Source organism: Schistocerca americana, chromosome 1 (assembly GCF_021461395.2).
Source record: "Schistocerca americana isolate TAMUIC-IGC-003095 chromosome 1, iqSchAmer2.1, whole genome shotgun sequence".
Lineage (NCBI taxonomy): Eukaryota > Metazoa > Arthropoda > Insecta > Orthoptera > Acrididae > Schistocerca > Schistocerca americana.
Genome location: NC_060119.1, coordinates 1084164033 through 1084186590, shown reverse-complemented (window position 1 = coordinate 1084186590; position 22558 = coordinate 1084164033). Strand labels below are relative to the sequence as shown.

General features: G+C 40.6%; 1 protein-coding gene across 1 annotated transcript in view; it reads left to right on the top strand.

Annotated features, from left to right (window-relative positions):
• Nucleotides 1-22245, top strand: part of LOC124596492 (ras guanine nucleotide exchange factor P) — a gene marked incomplete at its 5' end in the record, with an annotated part of 330978 nt that extends 308733 nt beyond the window's left edge. Inside the window, 4 exons of the mRNA XM_047135648.1 lie at nt 127-246; nt 3714-3852; nt 11447-11739; nt 20527-22245. Coding sequence (XP_046991604.1) covers nt 127-246; nt 3714-3852; nt 11447-11739; nt 20527-21306 — 1332 coding nt within the window. The remainder of the gene's footprint in view (nt 1-126; nt 247-3713; nt 3853-11446; nt 11740-20526) is intronic.
• Between the last annotated feature and the right edge of the window lie 313 nt (nt 22246-22558).

Sequence of the window (22558 nt, the reverse complement as noted above, 5' to 3'; positions counted from 1 at the left end):
AGCGTTCACAATAGAATTACTCCAAGCCAGTGACCGCGGACAGGAATTGGTTTGTTACTAAATGTATACAGTAGTTATTTAAAAGTAACAAATACCTAAAACTATCAATTTAAATGTGATTTTCAGACTGTACAGAGCCAGTACCCGACGCAGAAGACGCGGATGCGTACCAGTTTCGACCCGGAGCTGGAACTACCGAGGCTGCAGCGGTGGTTTGCGGAGAACCAGCACCCGAGCAGGCAGCAGGTGAGTTCCCGCGGTTGAGCTGGTTGCCGCTATTGAAGGCGCCAACACCAGAGTGAGGCGAGTTCGTTGCTGGCCATGGCCGAAGGAGTAACGACTGAAGTTCGACAACAGGACACTGCACGCAATACGGTTTGCACATCCGCTCTTAAGCTCGACAGCTTTTAATGTTTTAATGCAACAGTGATATGGTCAGAGCAAAGACCTTTAATCGTGCTGAGCTTTTCGTTTCGTCCAAACGGTTGGGAATCTTAACGATGGAGCAGTGTTGAGCGAACAGTGGTTCAGCAGAGGAGGGAAAACTAACAAATATGATTTCCAAATTTTAAAAATATTTTTTTCCTGACAATAGTCGTACCTTCAGTCACTGTGAGTACATGGGCAGCACAGTTATGTTACTTCTGCGTCACTTGCTTGCGTGAAACAATGAAACCACAAGTCTTTAAAGCCATTTAGTGCTAACGAAGATCAGTTTCGGAGTTAATGTGATTATTGCAGAATCAACAAAGAAATTGAGTGACAAATATATTCATGATTCTGGTTCCAAAGCGAAGCTTATCGATCATGGTCGGTGACGATCGTATTAAAGGGTATTGCTCCGTAAAACAAGAGCTCGAGCGACAGGATTTTAGATGTTTTGCGGCTTACTGAGTTAATACAGTAAACAGGTAACAAAAACATGTTGTTGTTGTTGTTGTTGTGGTCTTCAGTCCTGAGACTGGTTTGATGCACTTTTCCATGCTACCCTATCCTGTGCAAGCTTCTTCATCTTCCACTACTTACTGCAACCTACATCCTTCTGAATCTGCTTAGTGTATTCATCTCTTGCTCGCCCTCTACGATTTTTGCCCTCCACGCTGCCCTCCAGCGTGATGCCTCAGAACATGTCCCACTAACCGGTCCCTTCTTTTTGTGAAGTTGTGCCACAAACTCCTCTTCTCCCCAATTCTGTTCAATACTTCATCAATAGTTATGTGATCTACCCAACTAATCTTCAGCATTCTTCTGTAGCACCACATTTCGAAAGCTTCTATTCTCTTCTTGTCCAAACTATTTATCGTCCATGTTTCACTTCCATACATGGCTACACTCCATACAAATACTTTCAGAAACTACTTCCTGACACTTAAATCTACACTCGATGTTAACAAATTTCTCTTCTTCAGAAATGCTTTCCTTGCCATTGCCAGTCTACATTTTATATCTTCTCTACTTCGACCATCATCAGTTATTTTGCTCCCAAAATAGCAAAACTCCTTTACTACTTTAAGTGTCTCATTTCCTAATCTAATTCCCTCAGCATCACCCGAGTTAACTCGACTACATTCCATTACCCTCGTTTTGCTTTTGTTGATGTTCATCTTATATCCTCCTTTGAAGACACTGTCCATTCCGTTCAACTGCTCTTCCAAGTCCTTTGCTGTCTCTGACAGAATTACAATGTCATCGGCGAACCTCAAAGTTTTTATTTCTTCTCCATGGATTTTAATACCTACTCCGAATTTTTCTTTTGTTTCCTTTACTGCTTGCTCAATATACAGATTGAATAACATCGGGGAGAGGCTACAACCCTGTCTCACTCCCTTCCCGTGGTTGCCCCTCGACTCTTGTAACTGCCATCTGGTTTCTGTACAAATTGTAAATAGTCTTTCGCTCCCTGTATTTTACCCCTGCCACCTTTAGAATTTGAAAGAGAGTATTCCAGTCAACATTGCCAAAAGCTTTCTCTGAAGTCTACAAATGCTAGAAACGTAGGTTTGCCTTTCCTTAATCTTTCTTCTAAGATAAATAACAAAAACATAGTAACCAGAAAAATGTGTTTCGGTCTCTCTCTCTCTCTCTCTCTCTCTGTCTGTCTGTCTCTCTCTCTCTCTCTCTCTCTCTCTCTCTCTCTCTCTCACACACACACACACACACACACACACACACACACACACACTCTGCATAGCATAATTTCATAAAGATTTCTGTCGAGTACGTCTTCAAACTGTATGAGAAACCTAAAATTAAAAGTAATATCTTGGTGGAGTTACCTGCTTTTCCGCCTAAGTGAGGTCACGTACTGTCTATTTTCAACACAATACCGTTACTGGCAGTTCACTTGAGGTAGGTTTCATAGTTGTCCTTTATTTACACGATAGAAATTTTAGAGCCACAAAAGAAAAACATGAAAGTTCAAATTCTAAGGAAGTATGAGGACGTGCTGAAAAGTAATGCCTTGGAACTTTTTATTCTGTTCTCAATATCGCTTGAGGTGTTGCATGTCATGCATCGTCCTCGGTCGACTTGGCTGACGCAATTTGTAATCCTCTTCCGCTAAGTGACACCGAATTGTAGCGTTTAACATAGCGGTATGCAACGTACCTATGTCAGTGTACTGAAATTCAAAGCAATTTTTTTAAATCGGTTTTTGAGACGTGCCCATACAGCGGTATCAACAGTGGAATGTCAATTATTCCCGAGCGGAGAAAAATCTCCGACCAGGCCGGTAATCGAATCCTGACCCCTTTGGTTAGCAATCCGCCGCGCTGACGGCGCAGCTACCGAGGAGGACAATTTGAAGAGTTCGTCCACCCATGGAGTACCCTGTTCTTGAGCATAAAAACGCTAGACCACACACACGCGCTGCGACGTCTGCAACAATCCGATGCCTTTGGTTCGCTGTTATCGATTATCCTCCATACAGTCCCGACTTGACCCCATCCGATTTTAATGTTTCCAGTCGTTAGGGAACACATTCGAAGACTTAATCTGATAATGCAGAAGCGGTGGAAGCAGACGTGAGCTTGTGGCTCTATCAACAAAATAAAACATTCTATAGTGACGGTATTAACAAACTGGTCTCTCGTTCCGAGAAATATGTTCGTCGTCAGGTTGACTATGTTGACAAATAAATATCTAGACATTAAGAATAGATATGTAGAATGTTAATATTTTTTTATTTAAAACGCCTTAAGATTTTTCATGTAAAAAATTCGGAGGCATTACTTTTCAGCACATTTTCGTACGTCACAGGGCTGCTAGTATATGATTTCCCTATTGTACTTGTAACTGCGGCAGACACACTTGAAAATCTATCAATAATTTTTAGTTATTTCTAGACTATTGCTTGTCCCGTAACACAATATGTTATAAAACGTGAGGGTATTTCATCAACAACAATTTTGTGCCCTCACTTATGTCACATACGTAAGGGCTATATAAGAAACCATTTCTCTGAGTAATGAAAGATGGATATGATTTCGATTAGACTGCGAGTGATCATTTTGTTTTTTAAAGATCAGTGACACGTGTTTGAAGGAAGAGTCTGCCTAGAAACAATAAGTGAAAATCAAAAGTAATACACGTCTCATTCAATGGAATGTAAAAAAATAATAATAATAAAAGAATATAAGTGACAGTAAAAAAATTATCTAAATTGCCTGTCAATAAGTAGCTGCACCCACTGAAGTGACTGTGTGATATTTCAGATCCAGCAGTACGTCAAAGAACTAAACACTTTGGAATCTCGGCGCGGGCGGAAGCAGTTAGACGTCAACAACGTGGTGTACTGGTTCAAGAATGCGCGAGCCGCGCAGAAGAGAGCAGAACTCCGCAGCATCGGCCCAGGTACGTCCGCTGTTTCATCTCTTATTTCGTGTTGCAGTAGAAGCTGCAGAGCAAGCCTGAAATCCTACAATGTCTCTGCTGATTTTGTGCTGCAATTTTCTCATTAATATTATCGCCTATTCCCGGCATCCTGACAATCGAACTGAAAGACGTTAGGCGTTTACCTCCCATCTTGCTTAGTCTTAGATTTATGCATTACGCTTGATTGTATTTTGTTATGGTCGCTTTAACTCCTTCATTCATCGAGTGATGATTATGCTTCAGCAGGGCTCACCAGTTTATATTTCGTACGACGATGTATTTTGTATCGCAGTGCCTGGACGCTATTTTCTGCTCCACCATAAAAGCTGTTATCACCACTTCATAACATGTGACCTTTTCTTAGAGCAAAATTTTTATTTCCTTCTCTGGAGCTTTTTGTAATCTTAAGTGTACGACTCTAATCTTTTTTTCATAACATTTCCTTCATCTTACATATTGGAGCATACATTCTGAAAACATGTTTGAACAAAAACCTCTGCTGAGTGAAGGAATCCAAGACTTTTTTTTTTTTTTGCGAGATTGAAAGGTCAGGATGTGAAACTAAAGTTGGAAGTCTCATGAAGTTTGTGTTAGGATTGGTTCACGTCATTTTCAGCAGGTTTTAGGTATTTGCCTCTAATACAACATTTTCTGTCATCTGTTGTATTTTGTACAATCGCTAACCAAATTACGCCATTTATATGTGCTTGCATACTAGAGCAATGTCAGTGCAAATCTAGACTGTATTTGTTTTGAAATTTTGTATTCACTGCAGATAAATATTTAACAGAAGTTAAAGTTTGGTACACTCATAACTATTCTAATGTCTATAATACCGGGTTATCCAAAAGTCAGTATAAATTTGAAAACTGAATAAATCACGGAATAATGTAGATAGAGACGTACAAATTTACACACATGCATGGAATGACATAGGGTTTTATTAGAATCAAAAAAATACAAACGTTCAAAATATGTCCGACAGATGGCGCTTCATCTGATCAGAATAGCAATAATTAGCATAACAAAGAAAGACAAAGCAAAGATGATGTTCTTTACAGGAAATGCTCAATATGTCCACCATCATTCCTGAACAATAGCTGTAGCCGAGGAATAATGTTGTGAACAGCACTGTAAAACATGTCGGGAGTTATGGTGAGGCATTGGCGTCGGATGTTGTCTTTCAGCATCCCTAGAGATGTCGGTCGATCACAATACACTTGCAACTTCAGGTAACCCCAAAGCCAATAATCGCACCGACTGAGGTCTGGGGACCTGGGTCTCCAAGAATGACGAAAGTGGTGGTTGAGCACACGATCATTACCAAACGACGCGCGCAAGAGATATTTCACGCATGTAGCAATACTTTTTTTTTTTTTGTTCTAATAGAACCCCATGTCATTCCAAGGATGTGTGTCAATTTTTACCTCTCTATCTACATTATTCCGTGGTTTTTAAGTTTTGAAATTTATACTGACTTTTTGTTCACTCGGTATATTGCAAGCAATCGTTTAATATGGTGTAAAAATCAACAAATAATTCGCAAAACGACTCACTCCCAAGAACAGAATCAACTTCATCGTTATTGTTGCTATCACATGAAAACATTGCTGCCTTAAGCTTCTTTGCATATCTTATCTCACTGCCACTGGAATCTTCCTCCGAGCCATAAAAACATTCACACAATCTCCCGGATTTTCATTCTCATTAGGAACATGTGAACAATCATTGTCAAAAATGTCCGAAAGTTTTTCACACTAATTCATTTCCTTCCCTTTTCTGAAAAGGGCTATTACTAAAAGCAGGTGAACCTTTAAGACGGAAACAGTAACAATTTGAAATATCTGAATGCTAAATAAGCAAAAAGTGTATGAATGCAATCAAGTTTGATACACTGACTACTGGTAATAGCATCTAAATAGCAGTTCAAATGTGTCACAGCAGATTGCTCCTTCAGACAAATAATGGATGACGGATGATGGGCGAAACATGAGTAAACACGGAATCCGTCCGCTACGTATTAAGATCAGGCGGCAGGACGTAACTCCAGTCCTTAGATTATGAATTTAATATTACTTATTGATCTGTGCAGTTTTGTGTGCACGCAGTTTCTTACTAAGCTACCACGAAATGATCCACAACCCATTTTCACGTCTTTTATATCACCAGTAAGTTCCTGCTACTTTCCAAAGCTGGCACAATCGCACATGCACTGGACTAGCATTCCTAAATAAAATTAAACCAGAAGGAAAATACTTACGAGGACAACACGGGAAGTGCCACAACCCAATTTCCCTGGAAGTTCGATCTCTGTAACAGGAGTCAAAATAAGCGAACGCGTGTCTTGGTTTAACCGTAGTTATTCGACCATTTCTGAGAAAAAGTTTTAGACGTATTTTATATGCCTTGTAGCGTGCGGAAATCTCAGCCGAATTGGTTGCAAAGTGCAAAAGGCAGAGTGCGGTCGAGAATCTACGGATGAGCAGAGTCATGTCTTCGCTTATTTTGACCCCTCTTCCACAGAGCAAAGTTTCAGGGAAATCAGGTTATGGCACGTAGTGTTTTCCTGTTTTATTATTTTTATTTACACATCAGTTTCCGTAGGAACAAATTGAGGAGCAAATCTCAAAAGTCATGGAACGTGTCAGTACATGAAATTACAACATAAAAGTAATAACGGATAAAAATAAATGTTTATGAACACGGAAAAGTCAGTCCATAAGTTTAAGTAAACGCAATCAACAATACAATAAGAATGAACTTAATTTCTCAAGGAACTCCTTGACAGAATAGAAGGAGTGACCCATGCGGAATCTCTGCAGTTTCGATTTGAAAGCGCGTGGATTACTGCTAAATGTTTGAATTCGAGTGGTAGCTTACTGAAAATGGATGCAGCAGTATACTGCACACCTTTCTGCAAAAGAGTTAAGGAAGTCCGATCCAAATGCAGGCTTCATTTCTGCGGAGTATTAACTGAGTGAAAGCTGCTTATTCTTGGGAATAAGCTGATATTGTTAACAACAAATGACATTAAGGAATACATACATTGAGAGGCCAATGTCAAAATACCCGGACTCGTGAACAGGCGTCGACAAGAGGTTCGTGAACTTACACCACTTATTTCCCGAACCGCCCCTTTCTGAGCCAAAAATATACCCCACAATATAATACCTTACGACATAAGCGATGAAAATAAACAAAGTAGACTACTTTTCGTGTCGAATGATCACTCACTTCAGATACCGTTCGAATAGTAAAAATGGCAGCATTAACTCTTTGAACTAGATCCTGAACGTGGGCTTTCCAGGACAGTTTACTACCTACCTGAACATGCAGAAATTTGAACTGTTCACACACAGAAATTTGAACTGTTCAGCTTCACTAATCATAAGCCCATTCTGTGAAATTAAAACGTTAGGTTTTGTTGATTTGCGTGTTAGAAACTGTGATTTAGCGTTAGTTTATTTTCTACAAGCCATGAACTTGTGTCATGAACTGCACTATTTGAAACTGAGCCAATGGTGCACACAACATCCTTTACTACCAAGCTAGTGTCGTCAGCAAACTTGTAATACTAGAGGACATATCATTTATATAACTGAGGAACAGGAGTGGCCCCAACAATTATCTCTGGGGCACCCCCCAATTGACTGTACCCCACTCAAACCACACATCACAACCATTCTCAGCATTGTAAATAATGACCTTTGATGTCTGTTGCTAAAGTAAGAGGTGAAACAATTGTGAGCTACTCCCCGTATTCCGTAATGGTCCAACTTCTGGAGCAATATTTTGTGAACAACACTATCAAACGCCTTAGTAAAAAAACAAAAAAATGCTTAGCGTTCGAAACCTTTTGTTTAACTCATCCAGTACCTCACAGACAAAAGAGAATATACCATTTTCAGTTTTTAGACGACTTATAAAGCCGAAATGTACATTTGATAGCAAATTGTGTGATATAAAATGATCATTTATCCTTACATACACAGACTTTCCAAAAACTTTAGCAAACATTGATGGCATAGAAATAGCTCTAAAATTGTCTACATTATCTCTTTCTCCCTTTCTATAAAGCGGCTTTACTAGTGAGTACTTTAATCGTTCAGGAAACTGACCATTCCTGAAGGAAAAATTACAAATATGGCTAAATACATGGCGAATATGTGCAGTACAGTACTTCAGTATTGTGCTAGGCACTCCTTCATATCCATGAGAGTCCTTAGTCTTCAGTGATTTAATTATTGACTCAGTTTCCCTCTTGTCTGTATCACAGCGGACTATTTAAAACGTCAATCTCGGAAAAGCATTTACCAAGAAAGTTATAAGATTCCCTCTAGAAACTAAATTTTTACTTAACTCACCAGCAATGCTCAGAAAATGATTGTTAAATACTGTATGTATTTCTGACTTATGAGTAACAAATATTTTTGCTAAGAACTGACTTTGTATCATCGACCTTGTGCTGTTGACCAGACTCTACCTTCACAACTGACAATATGGTTTTACTTTTATCCTGTGAATTAGCTATTCTATCTGCATACCACATACTCTTTGCCCTCCTAATAACATTTTTAACCACCGTACAGTACTGTTTGTAATGAGTTACTGTAGCTTGATTGTGACTACTTCTAACATTTTGATGTGATTCACGTTTTGTTCTAAATGATATCCTCATCCCACTGTTCAGCCGTCCAGGCTACGTATTACTGCTTTATAATGAAAAGCAACTCTCAAAGGGCATGAGAAATTTGTTAAGGAAAGCATTATATTTGTCTTCTACTAGGGTTGGATATTTAATAGTGGCAACTACTTCTTTGCAGCTCGCACAAAATAGATACTTGTTTCAAAGTTTTACTGACCTTCAAAGTAGTCACCAGCATTGTGTATAACCCGTTGCCAGTGATGTGTAAGTCGTAGGATACTCTTAGCAATTCCAGTTGCGTTGACAGTCCGAGCGGCGAGGTCTATTGCCCGACGAATTTGTAACAGTTCTGAAGCGAATGCCTTGAAGTATTTCCTTCAGTTTGGAAATCGAGTTGATCTTACGAGGGCTTAAGTCCGGGGAGTGCAGTAGGTGGTAGAGTACTTAGCAGCCCAATCAGTCAAACAAATCAGTAACAGCTTGCACTATACGTACTTGAGCATTGTCCTGCAAAATGATAGTCAGGTCCCGCAGAAAGTGTCGTCACTTCTGTCTCTACGCTGTTCATTCTTGGAACACAACCTACGACCAGTTTAGAGACTGAAGTGATGACACTTTCTGCATGACCTGACCATCATTTTGCAGAACAATGCTCAAGCACATATAGTGCAAGCTGTTTCTGATATGTAAATAAATAGTTGCCACTATTTAAAGTTCTAACCCTCTTATGTTATCGCCATTATAAACATCCTGCCACTCTTGATCCTTGACAAGGTTTAAAAACTCTATTGCTGTTGGATTAACTTTCCTACGTCGTTTGTAATTATATGTGACATGTTTTTTAGTACTAAAGCCTTTTAGCGTTAAAATTTGTGTATCATGGTCTGAAAGGCCATCTACAGCTACAAGAGGCTCCTCTCCACTCAACTCTGACAGCTGGTCACTAACAATCTTTAATAATGATATGCAGCGCAATATATGGCCATAAACTATATCTTTGACGACTGTGGACAATACTACACTTATAAAGATTGTCGTTAAAAAATGTACGATTAGTCTGCTCTGATTACAGCTACGTATCGAATTAATATTTTGTCCCTGTTTGTACGAGGGCATTTCGAAAAGTAAAGATACAATGGCTCGCAGTCCTTAAATAGAACATTTATTTAGAAAACGTCAGTTACATCTTATTAACTGGATTATTTGTTATTTTTCGACATAATCACCCCCGTTATCCAAACATTTGTTAAGTCGATGCACAAGCTTTTGTACTCCACAGTCATAGAAGGTTGCCGCCTGTTGTCGGAACCACATTTCAACTTCATCTTTGATCTCTTCATCGTCATGGAATGATTTTCCACCAAGATGTGACTTCAGGTAACGGAAGACATGGAAGTCGGTGGGCGCAAGGTCCAGGCTGTATGGCGGATGGTCCAATACGTCCAATTTGAATTATTTGAGTAGAACTGTGGTTACGGGCGTTGTGTGAGGCCGAGCGTTGTCATGAAGCAAGCGGACTCCACTTGTCAGCATTCCCCTGCGTTTGTTTTGAATTGCTCTTCGAAGACATTTAAGTCTGGCAATATGCAGCAGCATTAATTGTCCAAAAGAAGAATGCCTTGTCTGTCCCAGAAAACAGAAGCCATGAGTTTCTTCGCTGAAATGGACGTTTTGCATTTCTTGGCTTTTGGTGAATTCGAATGGCGCCATTGCTTTGATTGTTGCTTGGATTCAGGTGTATGGTGATAAACCCACGTCTCGTCACCTGTCACAATGTGATCAAGGAACTCATCACCTGCTTCAACATAGCGTGTGAGGAAGTCGAGTGCAAAGCCCATCCTTTTCTTTTTGTGTGCTTCCATTAACAGTTTTGGAACCCAGCGCGCACACAATTTCCTGTACCCTAACTTGACAGTCACAACGTCATAAAGAGTTGTCATTAACACGTCTGGTATGATCTGATGCAATTCTTTCAATGTGAGACGTCTATTTGCACAAACCGCTTCCTCCATTCTCCGAAGAAGGGAGGTGAGGAAGTCGAGTGCAAAGCCCATCCTTTTCTTTTTGTGTTCTTCCATTAACAGTTTTGGAACCCAGCGCGCACACAATTTCCTGTACACTAACTTGACAGTCACAACGTCATAAAGAGTTGTCATTTAACACGTCTGGTATGATCTAATGCAATTATTTCAATGTGAGACGTCTATTTGCACGAACCGCTTCCTCCGTTCTCCGAAGAAGGGCATCAGAGATCACAGATGGCCGACCTGTTCTTTGTTCGTCATGAACATCGGTCCTACCTTCAGAGAAATGACGACACCATTTAGTTACATTTTGTCGATTCATATTGTTCCCTTAAACAGAAACAATTTCTTTGTGAATATCCGCTGGTCGCTGACCTTTTGCATGAAGAAAACGTATGACGCAGCGCACTTCGCATTTGGCGGGCTTCTGCATCGACGCAGCCATTTTGAACACGACCTACTCCAACCAGAAGCAACGTTCAACTGCCGAACTACCGCGAGGAGAAAGCTAACGGTTCAAGGTTAACACCACTCTTGCCAACTTGATCGCCAAAACTCTTCTGTTCCTCTGGCGTACGGTGTGTCTTTACTTTCTGAAATACCCTCGTATCTCGAAAGCCAGGTACTTAATATTAACTGAGCGAGGTGGATCAGTGGCTAGCACACTGGACTCGCATTCGGGAGAACGATGGTTCAATCCCGCGTCCGGCCATCCTGATTTAGGTTTTCCGTGATTTCCCTAAATCGTTCCAGGCAAATGCTGGGATGGTTCCTTTGAAAGGACATGGCCGACTTCCTGCCCTTCCTTCCGTAATCCGATTAGATCGATGACCTCGCTGTCTGGTCTCCTCCCCCCCCCTCCCAAAAAATTATATAATTATAAAGAATTTTTCTTGTTGAACAGGTATTCTGTCACTGAATGGGTACAACAGCAGCAGCCACAGCCCCCCAGGACCAATGATGAGTGGGGGTGGCAGCACCATGGGCAGCACCAACAAGAGCGAGAGCCCACCATTGCACAGCCCTGGCGCCAGAGGCCTCCCTCCAAACGCCTACCTGTCGGACAACTCAGCCGGCGGCTCGGACGACGAGGAAGCTGGACCCCCAGCCAGTCCCGTGGGTCCCCTCTCTCTAACCACAAATGATAGAGCTAGCAGACCTAGCTCTCCAAAAGGACATACAGCCTCACCTGTGCAAGTAAGTACGTGTTCAAAATCACTAGTAATAATTCTTAATTTTTGAACTGCCGGGTTTTATAACAAATATTTTTTCTTTATTACAGAATTTGGCCAATAAAAGACCGCTTAGAACCTAAGAATAAGGTACAAACTATTTTTTTTTACCTTCCCAGGACTTATTTATGTACTGGTTTATGGCCTGCCTCTGTTCATTTGAAATCACACCCCTAGGTTGCGGGTTTTGTTGTTGGACAGGAAATTTTTCAGTATTGGTCAGTAGCCTGAAATGTTCCCTATTCTGTATGCTGTCGTCTGTGATCCTGTCTCTTCAAATCCCTTCTTGTCTCTTCCATCCATCTCGCGGTGTTTTTTAACTTTGAAATTTAATCAAAAATTTTCTTCTTTAGCCTGTTGCAGTTCATTCTGTAAATATGACCGTAAGACTTTCGTTCCTTCTTCCTTATTGTGTCTCTGATTGTATCTATGTTTATGTATAGATCTTTGTTTCCTGTTTTCATTTAATTGTTATCTTCGTTCTTTTGTGCTCCTAAATTTTTGTTTTCCTTTTTATCCAATTATTCTTGTTCACTTCTTTTATTCTGTGTAAGGCATTCACTGTCGTAAAGTGCTTCTGCTTAGATTACTGTTGTGTGGTGTTTAATTTGTGCCTGGAATGATAATGACCTTTTATTAAATCGGTTTTGCGTGAGTTTGCGTGCTAATTCCATTTTTTTTCATCTTTCTTTACTTGTGATGTAATCCATCAGATTGTATCCATTCTCCCAAATCCTTGAACTTGTCAACTCTTTCGATGTTTCTGTGTTGTGTTTGTAAATGTTTTTATCTGTTGTGTTTATGTTCAATGTATTCCGATTTCTCATACGATTTATGTAATTCTGTTTTACCTGCAATTTACTGAAGTGTTTCTCTCATTAACTTTGGATCTGTTTTGTCCTTACAAATTACTGCAACATCGTCACCAAAAACGAGACATTTCACATAAGATCTTCGATCTCCTTGCCATAGATGCATTTCTTCGGAGTTTTGCTTTTGTAGTTCTTTATCCCACTGTCTCATTTCCTTGTCTAAGACCAGATTGAATAGAATCAGTGAGAGCTCGTCGCTCTGCCGAACATCTTACCCTAAGAATTTAACTTCGCCAAGGAATTTAACTTTCGAAGTTGTCTGTTCGGCTAATTGCCTAGTGGTTTTGTCGATACCTGTTTCTTACAGTGTTATGAATATTGTCTGCAGAAGAGTAGGCTTTTTTGCAATCAATTAGTGTAACCACTGTGTTAAGTTGCGTATTGTTCTGATCCTGAGGATTGTCTTGAAGTTAAAAAATTGCCCTGGTCACGATCTATTTTTTTCTGGATCTCGGATGGTACTCGCATATTGTGTGTTCCGTTTGGTCGTGGACGTTTATCAGTAGAGCTTTGCATATGATTTTGTATGCGACTGGATGTCGAGATATACCTCAGTAATTGTTGGTGTCTGTCCTGTCACCGTTATTATATAGCGGGTGCATTATGGCTTGTTTCCAATGGTCAGGTATGCTTCCTTTCTCCCACCAATCTTTAATAACCTGAAAAATAGTTTTAGCTGCCCACTTCACTCCAAGTTTCCAACTCTCAGCTAATATCCTGTCTTCACCTGGCGCTCTATTGTTTTTCAGCTGGCCATTGTAATGTTTAATTTGATGCAGTGGTGGTGGATGTAGAGAGGGATTTTCTTTGAGGCTGTCTGAAAATTAGTCATGTTGGTTCCTCGCAGTTTAGAAGATTTTTGAAGTATTTTGCTAGTAACTCGCAGTAACCTAGTCCTCTTCTGAGCCGTACATTCATGATTTCTCTAACGTTTTTGTTTGGTTATTGCCAGATGATCTAGTTGCCATGCACGTAGGTATGTATTGCGAAAGAGGAGGTCTTCCTTCTCCTCGGTTATTCTCTGAAAAAGGTTGACAGTTTTAAGTCGAACTGTTTGCAGAAGTTGATGATCCTTTCTCCATTTTTATTGCTGCGTTTGTATGCAGGAAAGTTTCCCTCTATTGCCTTGTATTTCTCATCTCTGCAGATTTGTGCGTTCAAGTTTCGTGAAAGTAGTTTCATGTGGTGTTTTGGTATTTCTGACGTCTGATTTTCTACTTTTCCCAAAACTGCCCGTGTTTGTTGATCTAAACGAGGGGATAGAGATTCGCTCCAAGTGGATGCAAAACTTGTTGCGGTTTCTTTTAAAATCCATTGACAATGGAAGCTGTCCCGGGCATAGTGACTTTGTTTATTTTTTGTGACCTGTTTCCCTTTATAGATACCGTAGCCCACTGATTCAAATGCATTCTCCTCTCCGTATCTGGATTCCTGACGTGCTAGTATGACTGTGTTGCGTGTGTTTCCCCCTTTATAGATACCGTAGCCCACTGATTCAAATGCATTCTCCTCTCCGTATCTGGATTCCTGAAGTGCTAGTATGACTGTGTTGCGTGTGTTTCATCCATATATAAAACTATTTTAAAAATAATCTTAAAGGAATAACAAATCAGTCTGCTTGTATACTCTCCAACTATTCAAGATGATCCATTACTAAGCTGCTGACGTTGGGCGTTATTTCAAAGTTTATAGATTTGATGTATTTAGATTGCGCGTATACCATTTCTTCCAATGAGGAAGTAAATTAGCTTTTGACAAATTCAGCTGACCTTTCCATTACATTACACGCTCTGTGTGAATGCCTGAACGGTGAAGTAAGGGTGACAAAAATTTTAAAAATGTGTGGCACATCCTCATATTACTGTTCAAAGCAGTCACATTGGGGTATTCGTCACACCTATTCAGGCTGGTTCAATTTCTGGGACTTACTTCTTCTTCATTATTAGCCATTATCACATGGGAAACCTCCACGGGCGGTTAAATACGCACCACGAAGGAATTATTCGACTGAGACGGAAATCGGTAGATGTGATGATATACCTGGGCAGACAGACAGACAATTACAATGTCAGAAAAATTGCATGATTTGTTCAAGAGAAAGAGCTTCACACATTGAGCAAGTCAGCGACGCGGTGGTCCACCTGTCCACCTCTGATCCTTATGAAAGCAGTTACACAGGGTGGTCCATCTGAAGTTTTGGATTGGATTATCTGAAAAACTATACATCGGGTAAAAATAGTGGGCAAGACAAGTTCGTAAGCTCAAAGGGGGACATCAAATGATACTACACGTGACTTTTAAATCTTAAATCGAAGCACCCATTTTTTATTGCAGATTAGGATTCTCCATAAAAAGTAATCTAGTTTTGTCTGAAACATTTTCTTGAACCATTGACAGATGGCGCTGAAATCGAGAGAAAAAGTAAAATTGTGGAAGAACTGATTTATTTGGAATTATCCGAGAAAGACGCATCAACTCGATAAAAAATGTTCACCAATTCTTACGTTACGTCAAATTAAGCTATTGTTGTACATGTACTGTATCCTACTTTTAGCGTTACCCTGGAACGACGACATGGACGTAGTAGAATGATGTTCCCATGGGGTGCTTCATTAGTGTGAGTCCCCTTGCCTCTCACTTGTTGGGGTGCTTAATTAATGAAATTAGCCATGAAGAAATTGTTAAAAATCATTCCCATTTGCTTCAATGCATAAAGTCAATCGTCTGCGAAAGTTGTCCACAGTTTTGAGCAGCACATCCCGTGGTATGGCTGCACACGCTCTTCGAATGCGTTGATCCATATCGTTTGGGGTTGTGGGGTGTCTTTCATAAAAAATATTTTTTTAATAACCTCACAAGATAAAGTCAAGATATGTTAGGTCTGGTGAACGTGGAGGCCACTGAACTGGTCCACCGCGTGCTATCCACCGACCAGGGTACCGTAAATTTAAAACGTTCCCCACAGTTTTAGCATAATGGGGAGCTGTTCCGTCCTGTTTCCGTCCTGTTGGAACCACATTCGTTGCCTATATTCTAAATCAACATCTTCCGTTAGCTCCAACAAATCATCGCGGATAAGATGTAAATAAGACCCCCATTACCATTTCGGTCAAGAAAATACGGTCCTATCAAGAAACCGTTTAAAATTCCACACTAGACCATTAACGATCATTTGTGTCGATTGTCAACGGGTCTGTGCAAGTGTGCATTGGCAGGGAACCAATAATGACAATCATGACTATTTAATTCGACATTGTTTTTGGATGTGGCTTCATCGATGAACATAACGTATCTAAAAATATCATTGTCGCCTCTTATCATTTCCAAGGCCCATTGGCAGAAATGCACGCGTATTTGCATATCTTTCGACGTTAATGCCTCTGTCAGTGTGATATGATACGCATGATCTTTGTGTGCCTTCAAAATCCGCAAAACAGTAATTTCGCTATTCCAGTTTGTCTCTGAATCGCACGACTACTCTTTCGGGATCCAGTTCAAGACAGGCGAGAATGGTAAGGGTACGAGCGTCATTTTCATTGTATTCGCGATGACGAGGTGGACGGTGCACGTATCCATTTCGAGCTCGTTGAGTGCAATTTCGAATAATGTTTTCGCTTGGATGTCGTCTGTTTTCGGAAACGATCCGCATACAATTGCGCAGCTCCAGCGTGATTGTTATGGTATTCACCTAAAATTAACATCATATCAGCAATATCTGTAGGAGGATAGTGAGCCATGTTTCGCTAAACAATAATTTACTTTCGTCAGTTGATGTTTACAGTTCACAATCTGAAAGTGAAGCGACATCTGATCGCGTTGCACCGACCTGTATACTGATCCATAGTTCGCAGTTTGGCCACGGTAGGGCCACAGTCTGGTGAGTAATGCAGTTGTGAAGATTTAAAAGTCATGTGTAGTATCATTTGATTTCCCCGTTTGAGTTTACCCACTATTTTTACCCGATGTATAGTTTTCAGATGGACCACCCTGTAGATCATCTTCAGGGATCTCGTGCCAAATTATGTCCAACTGGCTTGTTAGATCGTCAAAATCCTGATCTGGTTGGATGACTCTGCCCATAATGCTTCAAGCGTTCCCAGTTGGGGAGGGATTCGGCGATATTGCTGGCCAAGTACGGTTTGAAAAGGTCGAAGGCAAGCAGTAGAAACTCTCGCCGTGTGCGGGCGGGCTTTATCGTGCTGGAATGTAAGACCACGATTGCTTGCTATGAAGGGCAACAAAGCGGGGCATAGAATATCGTCGACGTACAGTAGTGCTGTATGGATACAGTGGATGACAACCGAAGGGGTCTTACTATGATCAGAAATGGCACCCCAGACATCACTCCTGGTTGTCGGGCCGTATGGCAGGCGACAGACAGGTTGGTATCCCAAGGCCGTCTGGGACGTCTCCCGCCACGGCTTCGGCCTGTAATCTTATTATTTGGAGCAGCATTGTCTTCAGTGTTGAACCCGTTTCGAACTGACCAGATGACCAGTGAGAATATGTCTGGAGAAGCCACGGATATCGATGAGATACCTACGTAATTCGACCGCCATACTGCCCGGCATCCAGGAATGATGGTATGGGGTGCCATTTATTTTCACATCAGGACCCGTTTGGCTGTCATCCACGGCACCCTTACAGCATAGTGATAAGTCGACGATATTCTGCGCCCGTTTTTTGTTGATCTACTTGTTAAGCCATGCTGGGGCTATATTTCAGCAAGATAATGCCCGCCCTACGCGGCGAGAGTTTCTACTGCTTGTCTTCGTGCTCGCCAAACCCCGCCTAGGCCTGCAAGGTTGCCGGACCTCTCCCCAATTGAGAACTGGAGAATTGGAGCATTATAGGCTGGGCCCTCCAGCCAGTACGGTATTTCGAAGACCTAACACGCCAGTTGCACAGAATATGACACGACATCCCTTCTCTTTCTCTTGGAATGAATCGTCCAGTTATTCTGAAATAGTAATCATTTGTTTCTCTGCACATGTTCATCATGTCTGCCGATTTCAGTTTCATTCGTGTAATGCCTTCGCAGTGCGTAATTTTTTTTTTGTTAGAGTGTATTTAGGTTAATGTACCCTACCATGTAAGGGTACATTACCGTGTAAGATAATGGCAAACTCCTGATTTTATTTAATTATGTCAGTTTGACAGCAAAGTTGTAACCTATTTAAAAATATTGTATAAGCCACGAAATAAGCTTGACTAATTGCTTGTGGTCACTCCAGTGAGCAACACTATTTCATTGCGAGTATGGTATTAATGGCGAAAAGAAAGATATTGCCTTGTGTGTGTGTGTGTGTGTGTGTGTGTGTGTGTGTGTGTGTGTTGTATTAGATACTTACCGCTCAACTAAAGCAGGTAACCTACATGGCAGTCATGGCAACAGATTTGCTTTTAAACTACCGAAAGAGGAATCTGCTGTATGGGTGATGATGTGTTGGTAAATGTGCCAACACCTTGTAGATAGAGGCGGCCTAAATGCACGCTATCTAACGCAGACGGGCGTGAATTCTGGAACAGGATAAGTAGTGAATTCTAATAAGAAAAGTATGCAGCTCCTCGAATACTTATCTTTTAATTCTTCATTGTTTTACAACGTTCTTGATGAGACATTTCATACGCTAACTATCAAACTATGTAAGGCTAATGGCGCCTACCTAGGTCGTAGCCATGGACTGAGCTGAAGGCTATTCTAACTGTCTCTCGGCAAATGAGAGAAAGGCTTCGTCAGTGTAGTCGCTAGCAAAGTCGTCGTACAACTGGGGCGAGTGCTAGTCCGTATCTCGAGACCTGCCTTGTGGTGGCGCTCGGTCTGCGATCACACAGTGGCGACACGCGGGTCCGACATGTACTAAATGGACCGCGGCCGATTTAAGCTACCACCTAGCAAGTGTGGTGTCTGGCGGTGACACCACAGGTGATGCGTATACAAAATACGTTTCTCCCTCAGTTATGATCAAGACGATCCCTAATGGTTCCACGCTGTACATCAGAGCAAAAATCATGTTCACGTTCTACCCCAAAGGGGTGCGATCCCGTTCAGTGGGGTTGCTAGCCTACGATGTCCTCAGGGAAGTGTTGAAGCGTCCCAGAGGTGTCAGCATTGTCAAAGAATGTTAAGAAAGTCGCCCTTGCTCATCGTACCTCGATCTGTAGTTTCCGACCGCGAAATGTGTGGGAATCAACGCCCTTGTGAAAGGGGTGGTTTCATTGATGACCTTGTTGGTATCCCCTGACACCTTCTCGTGTCGATTCTGAGCGTCGGTGTGTCTGAAATGTTACCCTCGGCCACTCACAAGCAAACCGAGTGATTTCAGTGCTAGCTGTCAAGTTCTGACCTAAGTGGCAGAGACATCAAAAGGAGTGAAATGTGGGTAAGATGGGGGCTTGAGATCTTCACAAGGGATGATACGTCCTCGGGGACTTTAGTTGGAGCTGTGGTGAAATTGGATGCCAGTGTGATACCATTAACCCACCTTACACCTCGCGTGAACTTCTGAGCTCAGGCCTTTATTGCACGTGCGTCGACACTTTCCTGTTACAAGCCAGGATCATGTCGCAGGACACAGTATTACAGAGGAGGACTGTAGGCACCTTGGAGCCAAATTTCAAACCTTAAGCGTGCAATGGGAGACTTACGGGGTTTCGTAAACGTTTCCCCTTAATAATGTTGCACGATGTACTTTTCCTGCCTTTTTGGTTATACATGAACCTTCACTTGGGATGCTAATTTTATAACATGTCTCATTTCGGGTAGTGGTATTTGTTTACTTTAATACAAATTTCTCGTACTTATGACATTATATATGAATTTTTGATTGTTTTTAGAAAGTTAATAAATGTTACTACATTTTTTGTGTGTTTAAATAAATGAAAAATTGCTTTTTATTTAATTTTATTGAATCTCTCTCTCTCTCTCTCTCTCTCTCTCGCCCGTCCCTCCCTCCCCTCTGGTTTTCACCGATTACCGATAGATCAATTCCAGTGATTGCCGAGATAACAGAAAGCATATAACGAACAATTTTTTAAAATGGTTTTGGGCCTCATCATTTGCCTTTTATGCATATACTGTCACCTGCTGAAAGTACCTTTCTTCATAAATGCCATCATGCGTTAATTTTTGAATTTTGTAACTAATGTTTCATAACACGTATCGTCGTTTCAGAATCTATATGTTGCAGTGGAATTTATCTTGAGGGTCAGTAGGTAACCATTCATATGATTTCTTCCTTTCCTACATCACTAAGCGTTTTGGCATTGCGGTCAACACACGAAGTTCACTGTTAAGGAACAAACAGGAACCAAAAACTGAACCGAAAGCTACTTATTGCCACTCAACGGAAAGTGAATATCTGAACGGCAGTAATAGTGCCGACAGGTGATTGTTTCCGCCAAAACTGAAAGCGGACTGCGTGTTTCCACTCGGTTGCCCCCACAGACTGGTCTCATTCAAAAGAAGAATGAATAACCAAACTTAAACACAAACTTACAACCGACCAAAACGACTGTTTTCGTTCATTCGTTCCAATCACTAAGATAATGATCAGTGCAGAACTGTCTCCGTTTCACTGAATCAGGAAGTTTGTTGATCATTCCCAGGTTTTACATTTTTACAGTCGCACATTCAATTACAAATAACTTTTAACTACAATTTTACCCAAGTTGAACATAATAATTGACTCTTAGGTCATGAGAACACTATTAAATGGATTTCTTTTTTAAGCAGAAGTTTCTAAAGAGAAAGCTTCTAGTCTCAAATTCGTCGTAAATTTGTACAAAAGCGTCTTAAAATTACGTTGTTTCTGCTTAACATATGCATGCTCTCTGGCTACAGCCTTCAAATAATGTTATATGTTTTTTTTCCCCTGTAGATGGACAACATTAAGCAAGAGCCTCCAGATGAAGTCCCATCTCCTCCCTCGGGTAACAACAATAACTGCAGCAATGACAACACTCACAATAACAACAACAATTTGAAGGAGTGTGATGACATGACAGAGGGTGATGAAGAGGATGAAGATGAAGAGATGGATGAACTAGAAGAGCGAAGGAAGGATGAACTTTGTCCCCCAGAGCATGATTTGCGACGTATTCAGCAGTTTCACAGTCCCAGTCCAACTGAGCAGATGGGGCCACGTATTCATGGACATGGTAACCCACCACACAGCCTAGGATTTCCTTTGGTGTCTAATTCAATGTTCTCCCACAGTATCATGTACATGAGTCACTATTTACCTGGACTGTCTCAACCACATCATGGTCTTGGTCCACCAGGTACTCCACCGACATCACAGGTGTCTGCTCCTCCAGCGAGTAGCAGCAGTGGACTTAACTTGTCAGCATTATCAGCATCTGCGGATGAGAGACGTAAGCGTAATCGCACTTTCATTGACCCAGTGACGGAAGTACCACGGCTCGAGCAATGGTTTGCACTGAACACTCACCCTTCGCACAACCTCATTCTGAAGTATACTGAGGAGCTAAATCGCATGCCTTACAGGCAGAAATTTCCAAAACTAGAACCAAAAAATGTGCAGTTTTGGTTCAAGAATCGAAGGGCCAAGAACAAGAGACTCAAAATGTCATTATTTGATACTCCTCCTCCTGGAAGTCACCAGTACAGACATCAGTCACCACCTGGTCATGAATAAATTTATTCATTGTATTTATTAACTGTTGAAAATGGAACATTGTTCTCTACCAAGTGGTAAGGACCAAGTAGAGATTTATCTCATGTTAAAATATTTGTTGATTCTCATTACTATATGTGCCAGTGAGAATGGGACAGCTCCTCTATAAACTTAATGGAGAGGTGTTTTTGGTGTTAATGCCTTAAATTCAGTTTGTAATGAAATGCAAAGGAGTTTAAATGGTGTATAAAGACTGGCAGCTAACTACCTCTGGTAAGTGAGTGACATATTTAACAAGATTTTGTGCAGTCTCCTCTGTGAATGTCTTGTAGAAAAACTGTTTCAATACTCTCATGAAATGCCATTCTCAGTATTAAAGTTTCATTATGTCACTGAGAGCAATGTACTTAGACCCACATGTTGTTAAAATTTTAAGCTTTTTATCTTTTTATGACTGCTACATTTAAATTCACGAATATTTAACTTTCTCAATGTTGTTGTTTATGTTTATATCACTTGTGAAATTTACTTTTATGTAGGTGTTTAGCTTTGTTAGATACTTAGTTCTTTGTTATAATTTTGAAATGTTTTAATGTGGAAATTGAATGAAATTTTCATGTGTTACTATTATCAAATACATACATTTTACATGGATTTCATATATTATCAGTCACTGTAGACAGGCACTGAACAAGTTGAATCCTCAAATTTGTAACAATAATAAATATTCCATAGCTGCAAATAAAAGTCATATCCAAAATTGTGTAATTACAGGTATGGGTTGGACTGAGTATAAAATTCTGTTGCTGTTTTCATGTGAAATGTCACCAAGATGTATTCAAACTTTTATCAGCCAACATAAATGATTTATAGTTTGACATACCAAATATACTAGAAGCAAGTTCCTTGCACCTGTTTATAACTCAGCTATCTTGTCTGAGTTATTGTAATTTAAAATTAGTTATATGCATGTTTCAAGATTATTGTGCAAATATTGAAACCAAAGATTGAGTTTTTTACAAAACCTGTATAGTGTATGTGGATTATTCTACAGGAATAAACATACTGAGAACTAAACATTGCATTCTGTCAAAGTTGCTAAGGTTTATTTCAGTAATATAGCACTGGTATTATTTTGCTTTTATAACCACAGTATTTACTTACATTAAAAAAATAAAATAACACTTTGCCACCCTCACAATGAAGCACACAAAACATTTTGGTATAGACATCCACATTGCCACTAGTAATATTGTGGTGAAACTGACATAAA